The sequence below is a fragment of the Salvia hispanica genome, chromosome 3, assembly GCF_029641045.1.
Source record: "Salvia hispanica isolate PSC_SH4W2 chromosome 3, Shi_PSC_v1, whole genome shotgun sequence".
NCBI lineage: Eukaryota > Viridiplantae > Streptophyta > Magnoliopsida > Lamiales > Lamiaceae > Salvia > Salvia hispanica.
Genome location: NC_142694.1, coordinates 34783699 through 34798988, shown reverse-complemented (window position 1 = coordinate 34798988; position 15290 = coordinate 34783699). Strand labels below are relative to the sequence as shown.

General features: G+C 40.7%; 1 protein-coding gene across 1 annotated transcript; it reads left to right on the top strand.

Annotated features, from left to right (window-relative positions):
• The first annotated feature begins 1501 nt into the window (after positions 1-1501).
• Positions 1502-2893, top strand: LOC148930623 (uncharacterized). The gene has a single exon (XM_089066560.1). The coding sequence runs from the start codon at positions 1502-1504 to the stop codon at positions 2891-2893; it is 1392 nt and encodes a 463-aa protein (XP_088922686.1).
• Positions 2894-15290: the final 12397 nt, after the last annotated feature.

Below are 15290 nucleotides of genomic sequence, written 5' to 3'. Positions count from 1 at the left end.
ATAAATACTTTATCATTCAATGATTAAGAAGTTGATGTGTTGTTGAATACTCAACCTTGTCGCACTTATATTATTTTAATACTATGATGCCTTAAACATCAACCATAAAACAATAGTTGAGCATTAATAGCTCCCACTGCAACAAAAACCTAAATCTCTTACTTAGAAGTTGCATTGTCATGTAAGTCATTGTCCTTCTATAAAATAGGTCAATCCAACTCACAAAGCATCTTTTCTCGCTTTAAACAAACTTTGATGACAATTCAGGCTCTCCCATTTCCATATCTAGTCTTTTGTTCAGATGAACTAGGACTTAAGAAAAATGCAGCCTTTATGAATTCGTCATCTATCATGTTACTTTCCTCTAATATAACGACTATTATTCTGAAGATTTTCTACTTTTCAGTTAAACCTTCTTGTAGCCATTTCTTATTACTTTAGGCGATGACTTGTGTCAGAAACTATTTGAGTGATCAAAAGATCCTCAAAACATTCTGCCAAAGGATGTGCCGGCTAGATGGCGCAGGGTACGACCCCGAGGGGCGGGGCAAGGCCCCGATGGTTGCTTTGGATGAGGAGGAGGACCTAGGGGAGCCATGGATGGACCGTGTTGTGCTAGCACAGGAGAGAGCCCCCGAGAGGGAGGGGTAGATGCTAGAGGTGCACGTGCCACCACGGGGCCACATTTGGGATGAGGACTTTCCCGTCACCATGCGCCATTGGCCAGAGGAGAGGATAGCTTGGATGCGGGCCATCCGAGATGAGATGGATCTAGAGGAGGCTCTGTTCCCAGTCGATGAGGTGCCCCAGCCCGCACACGAGGATCTACCAGGAGCAGTAGCAGATGATCCCTAACTTGTTGAGGACAGTGATGATGACTTTGAGGGGAGCTCGGGAGTGAGCTCAGAGGGATCAGACGGTGAGCAGTAGGGAGGTTGTACCATCAGAAACGTCCTAGTATGATGGCGTTCTGATGTAGTTGTTCTTTTCTTACTAGGACTTTCAGTAGATCACATTTTGTTAGCACATAAGACCTGAGATGTTAGGAGGGCAGTGGCTAAGTACTTTAGTGATGTCCTGCAGCATTGGGACTTCACAATACGTACTTGGGTGTACGTTTTAGGATTAATCTTTTGTAAAAAGTCCTTTCGAGGTAGACTCTTTTATCCTTATGAAGATGTACTGATCTGATGGTTTTTATGGAAAATTCGTTATCTTGGAAAAGTCGTGTTCGCTTCTATGATTCAGTTATGTTTTGTCCTCAAAATTTTGATAGTACTTAACGAGTAATTGCACGAACTATTAGGATGCCTCCAAGGAGAGCTGATGGGCACGAGGCCGAGGACGTGGGAGAGGCCGAGGTCGAGGCCGAAGGGAACTCTCTATCTTGGAGGAGGAAGTACAAGGAGATTGGTATGAAGTAACACCACCCCCATCACCTGTTCCACCACCTTCACCACCCCCACCACCACCCCAGCCACAGGACCGTAGGATCGAAGAGATGTTTCTGAGACAGGATCCACCAGTGTTCAATGGGTTAGGAGACCCAACTGTTGCTGAAACTTGGATACGCGCACTGGAGCGCATATTCAAATTTTTGCACTGCACAGACCAAGAGCGTCTATCTTGCGTGACCTTTCGACTGATTGGACCTGCTGACTTCTGGTGGGAAGCAAGAAAGAAGACCATGACTCCGGAGCAGCTCAGGGAGATGACTTGGGAGGAATTTAAAGCTGAGGTCTATGGCAAGTACATCCCTAAGAGCTACCGGAAGAAGAAGGAGGTAGAATTCTACCATATGAAACAAGGACAGATGTCAGTGACTGATTATGATCGTATGTTCTGTAAGATGGCTCGGTACGCACCAGATCAGGTGGACACCGACCAAAAGATGGCCGAGAAATTCTGTACCGGTCTGAGGTACGAGATAAGGATGAATCTAGCCAGTCATGAAGGACTGTCCTACACTGAAGCTCTAGGACGAGCATTGGACATTGAGGCAGCTATGCCGGGAGAGAAAACCGGGTCAGCTGTGAATCACGCTCCACCCCCAGCTCAGTCCCAAGCATCCAGGGACAAGAGGAAATGGGAAGGATCGCAGGCCCAACCTGAGCCTAAGCGGAGAGGATATGGACCAAGCAAGCCACAAGGTGGCGGATATCAAACTATCCCTGGTTCATTCAAGGGGAACACCTTAAGGTCCCGCGAATGCCCCAAATGCAAGTCAGGGACAGATGGTTGCTTCAACTGCGGGAAGACTGGGCACTTTGCCAAATACTGCCCAAACAAGACTTCAGGGACGGGAGCAAAATCTCACCCATCAGCTCAGCGCCCACAACTGCGCGCAATGGATGTTCAACCTGGAGCAAATCCACGGCAGGCACCGAGGAATCAGCAGCAGAGGCCAAAACTCCCATCACAGGCTCGAGCTTATGCAATGAGACAGAAGCAGCCAGAGGTGAACCAGGGAAACTTGGCAGGCATGGGTAAGCTCTTCGATACCCCTGTTATGCTTCTGTTTGATACTGGTGCTTCGCATTCGTTTATTTCTGCAAATTGCGTGACTACTTTGAAACTCGCTACTAAGGAGTCAGAACATAGAATGAAAGTAGTTTCCCTAGTAGGAGGTCGTATAGAGATTTCTCGTACTTGCTCGAACTTAGAAATCACTCTGGGCGAACATAAGATTGTAGCAAACAACTTGGGTGTTATGATCATGTGGGATGTTGACATAATACTAGGAATGGACTGGCTGGCTGAAAACCATGCCGCGATCCTTTGCAAAGAGAGACGAATTTCTTTTGGAAACCATGAAGGTGAAGCTACACGCTTTCACAAAATTTCTTTAGGAATGCGAAAATCTGTAATCTCGTGTTGCAAGCCAACAAGCTGATGGGAAAAGGATGCCCCACATACCTTGTCTACTTGAACAAAGAGGAGAAAGACGAAAGAAAATTGGAAGAGGTCGACATCGCTCGCGAATTCCCGGATGTGTTTCCTGACACACTACCGGGTTTGCTGCCAGACAGGCAAGTGGAGTTCACTATAGATCTAGAACCAGGATCTGCTCCAGTATCAAAGGCACCATACCGAATGGCCCCAAAAAAACTGGATGAACTGAAGGTACAGCTGCAAGAACTCCTAGACCTGGGATTCATTAGACCCAGCGTCTCTCCATGGGGAGCACCTGTACTGTTCGTCAAGAAGAAAGACGCGACCATGAGGATGTGTGTGGACTACCGAGAGCTTAACAAGCTGACTCTCAAGAACAAGTATCCCTTACCCAGGATCGACGATTTGTTTGACCATCTCAAAGGAGCTAGCGTATTTTCTAAGATGGATCTGAAATCGGGATACCACCAGCTGAAGATTAAACCAGCATATGTGCCCAAGACGGCCTTCCGAACCAGATATGGTCACGATGAGTTTACAGTGGTACCGTTTGGACTAACGAATGCACCGGCGGTGTTCATGAACCTGATGAACCGCGTTTTCCACCCTTACCTCGACAAGTTTGTCCTAGTCTTTATCGACGATGTGCTGATATACTCTAAGAATAGAAAAGAACACGAGGAGCATTTAAGGACTGCTCTAGAGACGCTTCGGTCGGAGAAGTTGTACGCCAAATTTAGCAATTGCGAATTCTGGCTTAATGAGGTAAATTTTCTTGGACATATTGTGACGGCAGAAGGAATCCGCGTTGAGCTGAAAGACTCAGCACCAAGTAGCAGCCCTATTCACTAAGGAAGAGGAATTGCTGCGAGACTTCGATAGAATGAGTTTAGAAATGGTGCGAGCACCAGAGACGGTAGAAGGCATAGTTTCTACTCTAGTAGTCATTCTCGATTTGAGAGGCTGAATCATTAAGGCCCAGAGACGGGACGAAACTCTAGAGACGTTGCGCCTAAAAGTGAGAACGAGCAAACAAAAGAACTACCAGGAGGAGGCAGATAACGCCCTCACATTCGAAGGGAGATTGTGTGTGCCTAACCAGGAAGAGCTCAGAAATGAGATAATGAGCGAGGCGCACGATACTCCATACACCGCCCACCCAGGGAGTACAAAGATGTATCAGGACTTGAAGAAGAAGTTCTGGTGGGACGGTATGAAGAGAGATATAGCATTGAAGAGGCCCTCTTGTCAGGTTTTCGTATGTAATTTGGAATGTATCCAACTGATCAGGAAGAGATTCCCGATCCAGCTGAGTCGTTGGTACGACAACCGGGACCTGGTTTCAAACAAGTTTCCTCAACCCACTTCTACTGATTAGTATAGTGGAGGTAAGGGTCGAATCCCACAAGGATGGACACGTTCGGATAACTGCGGTGACTTTCCTGGGTGTTTTTGGTTAGCTACCACGCTTGGGTTGAGATTTTACCTAGGCAAGAAATAAAGGTGGTACTCTACTGACTAGTAGGCGTGAAAATAACAGGCATGTGGTGGTGTTCGTGAAAATAGGGGACAAGGTGTCTCAGAGGCATATGAAAAGTAGACAGTTACTAAAAGAGGAAATTTAGACAACAAGGGTATATCTGGTGGCTGGGTGGCTCTCTGACAGGTCTGGACAGTACAACTGAAAAGTAGGGAACAAAAGCAAAAGTAACTTAATAGTAAAGTGGTCCAAACTAAAGTTGATTTTGACGTTTTCTTCTTCACCAAGTATTAACAAAAATCATATGAACACAAACACCATAACTAAACTCAGATTCATAACTTCAAACTCAAGATCCATTGATTAAAATGCTCAAACTTAAAATGAACGGTGAAACTGCAGTTTTACTTCTACTGACTAACATGCAAGATGGTGATCACAGCGCAGAATAGAAAACTCATGCACGAAAATTAGAATGGAAACATGACTACAACTTCAGATCAACAATTCCAGACAAGAAAACACTTAGAAATTAAAAGTAACGACTAGATCTAACTTTCCTAGGCAAAATGAAGCAAACTCAAACAAAAGGGACATTCGGAATAGAAATTTCATAGCTAAAACGTTTGGATCTTCACCAAGTACTTCAAAAGGCAACAAAGGTAAATGTTTGCGACAAATCCAACGACGAAAACAGGTAAAGATTAAACTAGAAAGCAAAAATAACGATTGTTTTGCCACTCCGGGCGATGATACTGCTATACTACTACGGCAAACTGGCTGGAATGGTGGATTGATGACTTCTCTGGCAGACTCTTGGACGTCAAGTGACCATAGCTGTGGCGATGAACGAGAGATTGGACAATGCTGAAGGACTGATCTTCTAGAGAGAATTCTACTAAGTGTGTTTGAGAACCGAGAACTTAGAACTCCTAACCGAACTCTAAAGAACCAACTCCTTTCTCTCTCTCCACTCTCCAAGTGGATTCTTTTATAGGGAGGCTTGCCCTTGCTTTTAGGGTAGACTTCCTTATCATTTTGACTTTTCTGCCCCTTGTTAATGATCATCCCAGCTATCCTTCTTCTCCATCTCGAGCCTTTTCTCTGGCATGCATCCTAGTCAGTATTGCACCCTTCTGGCGCCCTTTTCACTTGCGTCACCTGAATCGTCTCCTACTGACTTGGATCCTTTAATCCTGCACACTTGAGCAACTGTTTTGCAGATAATACATGCATTTCACGACATACTGACCAGTAACCAAGGCTGAGAAAACAACTTATCAAACTGCTCACACTTACCACATGCTTGTCCTCAAGCGTGAAGACATACAAAAAGAAATAAGTCGAATTCGAGCCTGGTTACTCCCCCTGACCGACTCTACCTAACTAGACTCAAGACTCTGACGCAAAGGAAAAGAAAACAAACAACGACACAAACACATAACACATATAGTTAACTTAAACACATAGAACAGGCTATATTTTCAACCACCCTTCCCCTCGAGATCAGGTGCAATCCGGCCTTAGGCAGCCTTGAACTTCCTAGGCCAAACACTGGGTTCACTCAGTCACTCATTCCTCACAGGGGATGTTAGGACTTTTTTCTCTCAATGCTAAACCACAGATGTTTCGGACTCAGATCTCACGTGCAGCTCCTGAAGGTCTTTAAGGCTTGTAACGGGGCTATTGGTTTGTAATGTTTGGGGTAGTTGTCCCTAAGGCTCTAGGGTTCAAAAACTAACTTCTTATTTGATGAGGGAGAACTGTGTGCATTCGGGCTTCTGGCTAGGACTTCTTCTTCGGCTGGACAATTTCTGACATTGGCTTCCAACTGGTCATTAGCTTCCTTGTGGCTTCGCCACCCTTATTCCTTCTTCCTCCTTTCCCTTTTTGTGGTCAAGTATCTGCGACCATTTTCTTCGGTTTTCTTTCCTGTGGCTTTGCCACCCTTATTCCTTCTTCTATTTTTTTGGATCTGGAATTTTTCAGATCGATTTTCTCTTTCTTTCTTTGCTTTTCTTTTCTTCAGCTGGTTTCTTTTGTATGTCCTCCTGGGCAGTTACCTCCTTGCCTTATGCCTTGCACACACACAGTTCCAGTGGTTGATGGGTCATTTCGAACAGGCCAGGAGCGTCGACCATGTACATCGGAGATAGGTCTTCTGCCTCTGTTATGATGATGTTGTTGCGCACGAAGGCTCCTAGTATATGGCAGAGGGACAAGTTCCTAGCTGGGTGGGTGGCTATCAGGTGGCATTGGTAGGCTGTCCAAAATCCCAAATGCAGCCTCCTACCGCGATTAGCGCACCATACCATGTAGAATTCAGTCGTGGACGTCCTGGCAGCTGAATTACTCTGTCCCAGTAAGTTGTAGCCCAAGTAGAGTTGCACTAGTCTCAGCATGGAATTGTTGAAATGGGTGGATCTGGATGTAGTGGAGGCGAATTGACCAGCATCAGGGTGGGTTAGCTCCTCCCAGGCTTCCTGGGGCTCAAAGTCTATGTGTCTCCTCGGTACCCCCCCTCTCTCGACTTCTCCATTCTGGTCCTATAGCCTCCTCTAGGCTACACATTCCCAGTCGCACGGTCCACTCGATCAGACTCATGGACAACTCTCCACCGAATATCCTGAAGGAAATTGACACCTCGTCTAGGTCCATTGTGACTTGGAACCTAAACGTGGTGAAGAACTCCTTCGCTAATCTCACAGATATCTCTGGGTCCCTATTCTCTAACAGCCACTCAAAACCCAATGCTTCCATATTGGCCAGGAAGGAATCACGAACAGATAACTCATCCAAAGAGGGTATGTGGAGTACCTTTCCGCATTTGACCTGCTTGCTGCTATCTTCCTTGTCGTCAAATGCGTCTTGAAGCGTTTTGGTGTCGTAGTGTTTCATGTCCTCCATAAGCTCATCAGTGAGCTCTACCCTCCACCGTCGGTACACGATCCTCTCTACCGGAGGATGGACTAGTTCATGGTGGTTGTCGGGGAGCTGCTACTCATGGTATTCTTCCCCTTCTAAAGAGATATCACTCTCCGATTCAGACTCCTCGCTGGAAGTGTAGTCGCTGTCGCTTAATCTCCCTCTCCCTTCCGGCTCTCTGATCACTATGCTGGCATTGGCAGTGCGCTGTTTCTTTACGGCTTGTTTCTTCTTGGCAGGGGCTTTCCCTTTTCTCTTTCTTTCTTGGATGTACTTGGCTTATTTGATTTCCATTGCCTCTGCTTCTTCGTCTGCTTGTATTGAAACGTCTTCTTGGGTGGTAGGCTCGGTCACCACACGGGTACTAGTATCACTTCTTGTCGCCTCCTCCCGACCTACTGACTCTGATGCGAGGTCCAGACCCTCGGCCACCCTGTCAGCCTTCTCCTTCTGGTCAGTCGGCGTTGATGATACTGTCCCTGTTGCCATTTGGGTGTCCTTCTGGCTAGCTTTCGAAGTCTCCTCCCCAGGTTTTGTAGGAGTAGTCTTCTCGTCTTCGCTAGAGACCTCCACTACATCTGCTGCTGTGTTTGCTCCTGCCTTGTTGGACTTCCACTTTCCTAAGCATCTCTGTGACACTCTTTGGGTTTCTGCCTTTCTGCCTTGGGGTCGTTCTTCAACACTAGCCTCCTCTTTACTGGCTTTGGTTTAGTTACCATTGAGGCTTCCTCTTGATGTGTTTCTGGTTCTTGCCTCTCCTCCTCAAGTTGCTCATCATTCTCCGATTGTTCTTCTATCATCCCCTCCACGGATTGTTGGACTACCCTTTCCGACTCATCTGCTTCCATGGCTGTTTCCCCCCTTTCTACTGCCTGGGATGCGAGGTCCAGTACCTCAGCCACCACTTCAGGGTTTACCACGATCCTATCTCCCTTGCTCAAAACCGCTTGGTGTTGGGGTTTGTATACTAAAAGATGCTTCGAGCGTACATGCCTTTGTACAGTCAGCTTGTGCATGTATACAAGAAACGCCACGTCCACTTGTTTACCTAATTATGAGAATAAATAATATAATATAATGGTTTATTATTGAAATATGATAAACAAGTCTAAGGCTTTTTACTAAGAAGGTCAAGTAGGGAAATTCGATGAATCTCCTCATGAGTTTTCCAGTAGGGGACTTGGCCAGATCTAGTAAAAAGAAAAACGTATTCACAACCTAGATAGGCTTTGGCTACCTATTGGTACGGTTGCGGTGTTTGTGATAATTCTCTCTTACCTAAGAAGAGATTAGTAACACCGGTGTGGTAAAGCACTGAAAGGATCTAATCCGAAATGTATTCTTTATTGCTATCTACTGAAAGAATATATTTCAGAATGTTTTAGTATTTTCTAGTCTATGGTATTAATACCAATATTGTTTATTCAATCAAACGCCACTTTGACTTATCAATATGTGAGAGTTTGTACGTAACTCAAGTTCATGATATCTTGGGTGGTAGTAATTGAATAACATGAAGGTATTGGAATATTATTTCATAGAATTCGCGTGCCCAGTGTGGTATGATTAAATCCCTAAGGGGTGATCCCCAAGAGGTGTTTGAATAAGGAATTTATTATTCAGAAAACTGCGCAGTTGGAATTTATTCCACGAATAATAAATAAAGTTTCAAACTAGAAAAACTCTTTGGAGAATTAATTTAATTCTAGTCACATAGCAGACAAAAGAATTAAATTGACGGATCAAGATAATCTTAAATGCGGGAAATATTATAAAATAAAATGGACCCAAGTTATTTGTAATTTGGTGATTTAAGTGGAAGTGCAATATTATTGTTTAGTGGAACAAAATAATATTCCATTGATAATATATTAAATCATGGGTCATTTGATTTAATTAGTAATTTATCTAATGGGTGAGCCCAACACTTAAGTCATTCCATGGATCCCCATCCTAGCCCAACAAGTCCATGTTTATAAATAGTGTAGAGATGGGAAACCCTAGTGAGCACTACACACATCACAAACCCTAACCCTAGCCGCCATAACCGGCGCTCTCTCTCTCCCTTCTTGCCTCGGTTTTCGTGCCTTTGCACGAGGGAGATTAGGGTTTTGGTTTTTGTTCTTGTTCTATCCTAATTCATAGGATTAGATCAAGACAATTTCGTGTTTGTGTTGTTTTTCCCTAGATCTCATATCACTTTTATTTGGTTCTTCGAGATCCACCCACACGGATGAATAATCAAGGACAAGGGAATAGGTTGGAAGATTCACGGTCGATAAACCAAGGATCTCCGAGTGGTGCAGCTAGCAACTTCGATCCTATGATGGATCAAAATGAGGTAACAATCCAATCTACATCGAATATGCATGATTATGTGTTTATTTGATGTTATATCTATAGATCTATGTAAATTGCATGAAATTGGAGTCGAATGCATAATCACCTAAATAGATCCGTTAAGGACCTATTTGTTTTCCGTGCCTTCCGCTATGGTAGTCCCAACAACTGGTATCAGAGCCAATTTTTAGGCACTGATTATGTATTTGATTAATTGAATTTTTCGAAAATTATAGTGTGGAAACTTGGGTTTTTCGAAAATAATGCAATATGTGTTGGATCTATGTTTTTCTTGATTTCCTTTTCGGATCTATGATATGATGTTCTAGATCAATGAAAGAATATTATGAATCTTGAATTTTATTCATGTTTTTCACAAAAATATTCTAGATCTATGATGAACATCATTAGATCTATATATTCTAAGTAATATATACTAGATTATATGTTTGTTGATTACATATATGTATGTGTTTAAGTGAATATATGTGTTTGAACCAAGAAATAAAGTGGTCCATGATTGAATACTTGGATCGATGAAAGAATATTATGAATCTCAAATTTTATTTGAGTTTTTCACAAGAATATTCTAGATCTAAGCAAGTATTCATAGATCTATAGTTTTATGTTCTTAATATGCTAGAACAATTTAAATTGCTAAATGCTAGATGTTTAAATATGCATATTTGATATGAACATAAAAGATTGTTACAAATTAAGAAACGATTAATTAAGATTTAAGATCGCGGTCAAGCGTAGCGACCGCGATGAATCAAGTTAATTAATTGAAAACGAATAAATGAATACAAGGGTTTAAACCCTAGATGTATTCTAGAACCGGGCTGCCTTCGTCAGGGATCCGAGATCCAGATCTGGTGAGAAAAAGGCGGCGGCGGCTTCGGCTGGTCGGAGATGTCAGCGGGCAGCAGCTCCGGCAGCGACTGCATCGTCTTCCGACAGCAGCGCGTGACAGCAGCGAGCGAGAGGCTGGACAGCAGCAACTCTGCAGTCAGAGCAGCTCCTTGATGTTGGCGTTGAAAAAGACGGCAGCCGTGGATCCTTGTTGATCCAGTCACGGCAGCAGCGTCTTCAGGAAGTCAGCAGGAAAGACGTCGTCTCCGGGCAGTTTTCTGATCGGAGAAGGCAACGGATTGCAGCTGCGTCGCCTTCGGGCGACGGCGGAGGAGATGCCCTCGTCGAACAGCAGCTCCGATGGACAGCGGCAGCCCTGACTTCGGTTAGGGCAGCAGCCGCGGTGTTGTAGACAACGGAGCAGCAGAGACGGAGGCAGTCAGCGGGCGGGGGCTACTCCAGTGGGAGCGTCACGGCGGCAACGCTGCAGTGACAGCAGCTTTTTCTCCGGGCAGTGGCGACGCTCGCGGCAGTGGCGGCGGCCGTCAGGCAGCGCGGCAGCAGCGGCTGCTGCGAGGCCCGTGGCGGCCCAAACCCTAATTAGGGTTTTGGGTTTCATCGTCTCGTTGTCTCGTTCTTCGTTTTCGTGTTTTCGTTTCTTAACACACAAGTAATTTATAATTGTGGTTTAAAATCCCAAACCTAGAATAATTAAATATCTTGTGGGAATTAGAATGATTTTGCAATTAAATCAAGATTCTAATTTAAAAGAGAATAATTGTCTTCTTTAAAAATTTGCCAATTGGAATAATTAGGTCAAATAAATTGATTTAATTTGTTAATTAGTTGATTTGGATGGATTCTTTCCATCTAGATAATATCATGATAATTAACATAAGGGAATTCAATTTTTGATTGATCTAAATTTTGGCTTTTCCATAATAGAATGGAATTTTAAAGAGTATTCTCACTATATGCTTTCATGTTTTATTTTAAGGTTTAATTGAAATAGTCTTTATTTTAATTGGTGTGTTATGGAATTATTTCCTAGATATATACCTAAGGAAAAGACATGAGTTTTTCAATTGTTTTAAACCTTCAAAATTTTCGAAAACTACATATATAATAATTGGATGGATTTTAATTGGAATCCTATTCCAAGTTTGAATTTTGTCTTTAATATGATGTAGGTGAATTTTATTTCATCTAGATAACATCGGTTTAATTAAAGAAGTGAAAAATTCATTTGGCATTAACATGCTACTTAAATCCTAAATTATTAAAGTGTTAAATGATTAATTGGATTTTAATTGGAATTCAATTCCTAGTTTAATTTGAATTTTATCTTTAATTTTGATGAAGGTGAATTTGTTTCATCTAGATAACATCAAATGTGATTTAAAGGTATGAAAATTCATAGAGCATTAATTTTGCTATTAAAATCCTTAATTATTTATTAAGTTGAATTTTATCTTTAATTTTGATGAAGGTGAATTTTATTTCATCTAGAAAACATCATTTTGAATTAAAGATGTAATAAGATTCTTCTTGTCATGTGATTTTATGAAAGCTATGAGAAATTTAGTTCTCAAATTTAATTGGTGTGTTTTAAATGGATTTAGTCTTAATTGGATAAATGCGGATTTATATATCCAAGTGGGCATTTAAAATTAAGACTTAGCTAATCTTTTTTGATATACACCTAGACATTAATTTTAGGATAAGGATAGATTAATTCTATCTAAGTACATCCTAATAGTATTAAAAGGTAATTCTAATAATCAAGATAAGTTATTTTAACTAATAATGTATGATTGTTTAAGATTGGACTTAATGTCTAGATAATCTTGTTTATGTGAAGATAGAATTTTAATTCTATCTATTTATTTTAGATGCTTAATTAAATGATCAAGTTTCGTTATTATGTTTATGTGAACCTTTTGTAAATGTGTTTACATGTTTTATTGATGAAAGATGGATATTTATTTTGAGTTATGATTTTATTGGTTAAAATCTAGTTTAACTCATGCATCGCCTATGTACTTATTGCCTTGCATGCATAACTAGTACATGTTTAATTATTCTTTGAATGTGGATACATGCCTTATCTGCTTAAGTCATAATTAAACTATTAAAACCACCAACAAGAAAATATGAAGCGATAATTACAGCACGTTTGTATATGGCCTCCATAAAATTGGTCTTAGTGCGAAGTAGTGACCGGCCTGTCTTTACGGGAGGAACATTACCAGTTCGTAAGTTTGGACTTCTCTAGATAAAGGTTATTAAAATCGTAAAATTAGTTTTTCAGTAATATCGCGATTGGTCTTTACCGGAGCAATACTGCTGCGAAAGTATAAGGATTGTATTTTAATAATGCTTAGAGGGAGCTATAGGAGGAGGTACTTGTCCGGTTCGACCTTTCTTTAGAGGAGTTCACGCACAAGTAAAGAATCCTTAGTGCTTAATTTTATGGTTATACGCTTTAGCATTATTAGTCAGCCATGCCATTCTTATGGTCTCTGGACTATCTGTCGACATTGTGGCCAGTAAAAATAATGAATTTCTTGCATGAATAAGACACGGCTTCCTAGTAGAAGAACGTTTGTGCTTGATTTTTGTGGATGTAAAATTGATGAATTGTTTTGTGGTTATTTGCAATTCCTTGAAATTTTACATGTTTATATTGTTGGTATTTATTCTCAGCTTGAACGAAAGATGTTTACTACTTGGTAAGTTTATAGTGCGATCCTTAAATCAAAGGAATGCGATTATGTTTCTTATTTGGATTGGAAAAGGAGACTTGACATTGATCAGTTGGCTAGCGATTTGAGGTTGGTCCTCACTATGGATCGCCCCTCTGCTTATTACATATCAGACAAGGAAAAGGATGCTTGTGATCGATGGGATACCGCGAGCGGTCATGTCAAGAGGTTTTTGTTGGCCTCGGTCGGCAATGCTCTTGGCAGGATTGACAAGCCCGACAGGTCATTGATTGAAGAACCTAAATGGTTTGATGAAATGTCCACCAAGTGTCTCATGAGTTCAGTGGTGAACATTTTGAGAAGAACGGTCTTGAAGGAGAACCAAAACATTAACGACTATGTCGTGGAAATGGTTGACGGTTTTGATAGACTCGAGGCGTTGGGTGGGAAAATAGGCCCAGAAACCCAACAACTCATGATTCTCGACGGACTTCCAAGAGCTATGAGAAAGTAAAGAAAGAGATAATGGACAAGCTTTGGCCAACATCTCTTCTAGTACTCTCTAGCAAGCTCATTGAGGCACAAGTCCAGATAAGGAAGATGGAGGGTGGGATGATCACTAACTCCACTGACCTAAGACGCAAGTCTGACATGGCAGAGAGTTCGAGCCAACCCAATGTGATTAGGAGGAAGACATGATCTTAATCTAGCTATGACATTTATGTTTTTGAACAATGAAAGTCTTATTTTGCTTTATTTACATTGTTGAATTTTTGAGGATTTTTTATACTTGTACATTGTTTGGTTTTGATATCATATGGATATGGATTATTGATGTGGAATTTTATTCCTAAACTATCAATTGTGATTTTGGATTATCGATGTCATTTTATAATGCTTGCATTATTAGATAAATGAAGTTTTGATTATCCAATTATTTATGACATCAAATGTAACATGGTTAATATCAAAATGTTTACTTGTGATAAAATTTGTTGATTCAATTATTATGAAGTTTTCTTCTAGAAATATTGATTATTAAGTTTCTTTAATCCTTAAGTCTTTTGAACCATTATTTTGTTGATGAGTCAATAGAACTTTAATGTTCGACATGGATTCAATACAAAATAAAATGATCTTATGATCGCGTTTGTTCAAATAAAGGTGTAAGAAAAATAATCACAATAATTGATTACAACACAAGTAAATTAAATTCAACTAGAAACGAGATAAGTATTTGTTATAAATACTAGAAGTTCTTGTATAGTAAATATAGTATGCACATTAAATTTGTTTTAATGTTCCAAGCCTAGAGTTGACTATTTGATTAGTTATTGTTTTATTTATTTTGTTGTGAAAGTGATAATTAAAATAGTGGAAGCTTTTCTTAATGAATAATTAAATTCTAAGTGTTTAATAAAAGCGTCATGGCTTGTTTTATTAAACTAAGATGAACTTAACTCCAGACACTGTTTAAATTGTTTTAATAGCCTTAAAGAATATTGAGACTGGTATTTTTCTACTTTTAAAAGTGGGAGATAAATTTTGTCTCATAGAATATTCATAAATGAAATTAAGGTAATGTTTGATAGAGTTAAAGGGGTTCTCACCCTAGAATGAAAGAAGTGATGAGTTGCACACTTTCTAAGACTCTAATAACATTAAAAGATATTTCAAAGTTAGCTATTAAAAATTAGAATTACTTTTGGGTTTCCAAAGGAAGTATTTCTAAAAGTCACAACAAATGGTTAAATAAATGAACTCTTGGAATTTATGACTATAAAACAAAGAATGCAATCATTCGGTTTTATTTTGTCGTAAGGACTAATTTCCATTTAGTCATTGTGATGAGGTAATTATGTTCATACATAAATTTACATCACAAGTTATATAGCAAGGATAATACCAAGTTAGGCTGGTATTATATAATTAAAGTTTTGGGAATCATATTCGACATGATTGAAACTTTATATTTGCTATCAGTATTCTACTTTAATTAGTAGAAATTCAGAAGGATCAAAATAATGGATTTTGATAGAGGAATATGTATAAGTGCACTTGAGAAAGGCACATAAAATTATTCCACTGGATCAAAG

Coding starts and splice junctions, on each gene's coding strand:
- LOC148930623 (XM_089066560.1), top strand. CDS start 1,502: ATGTTTCTGAGACAGGATCCACCAGTGTTCAATGGGTTAGGAGACCCA.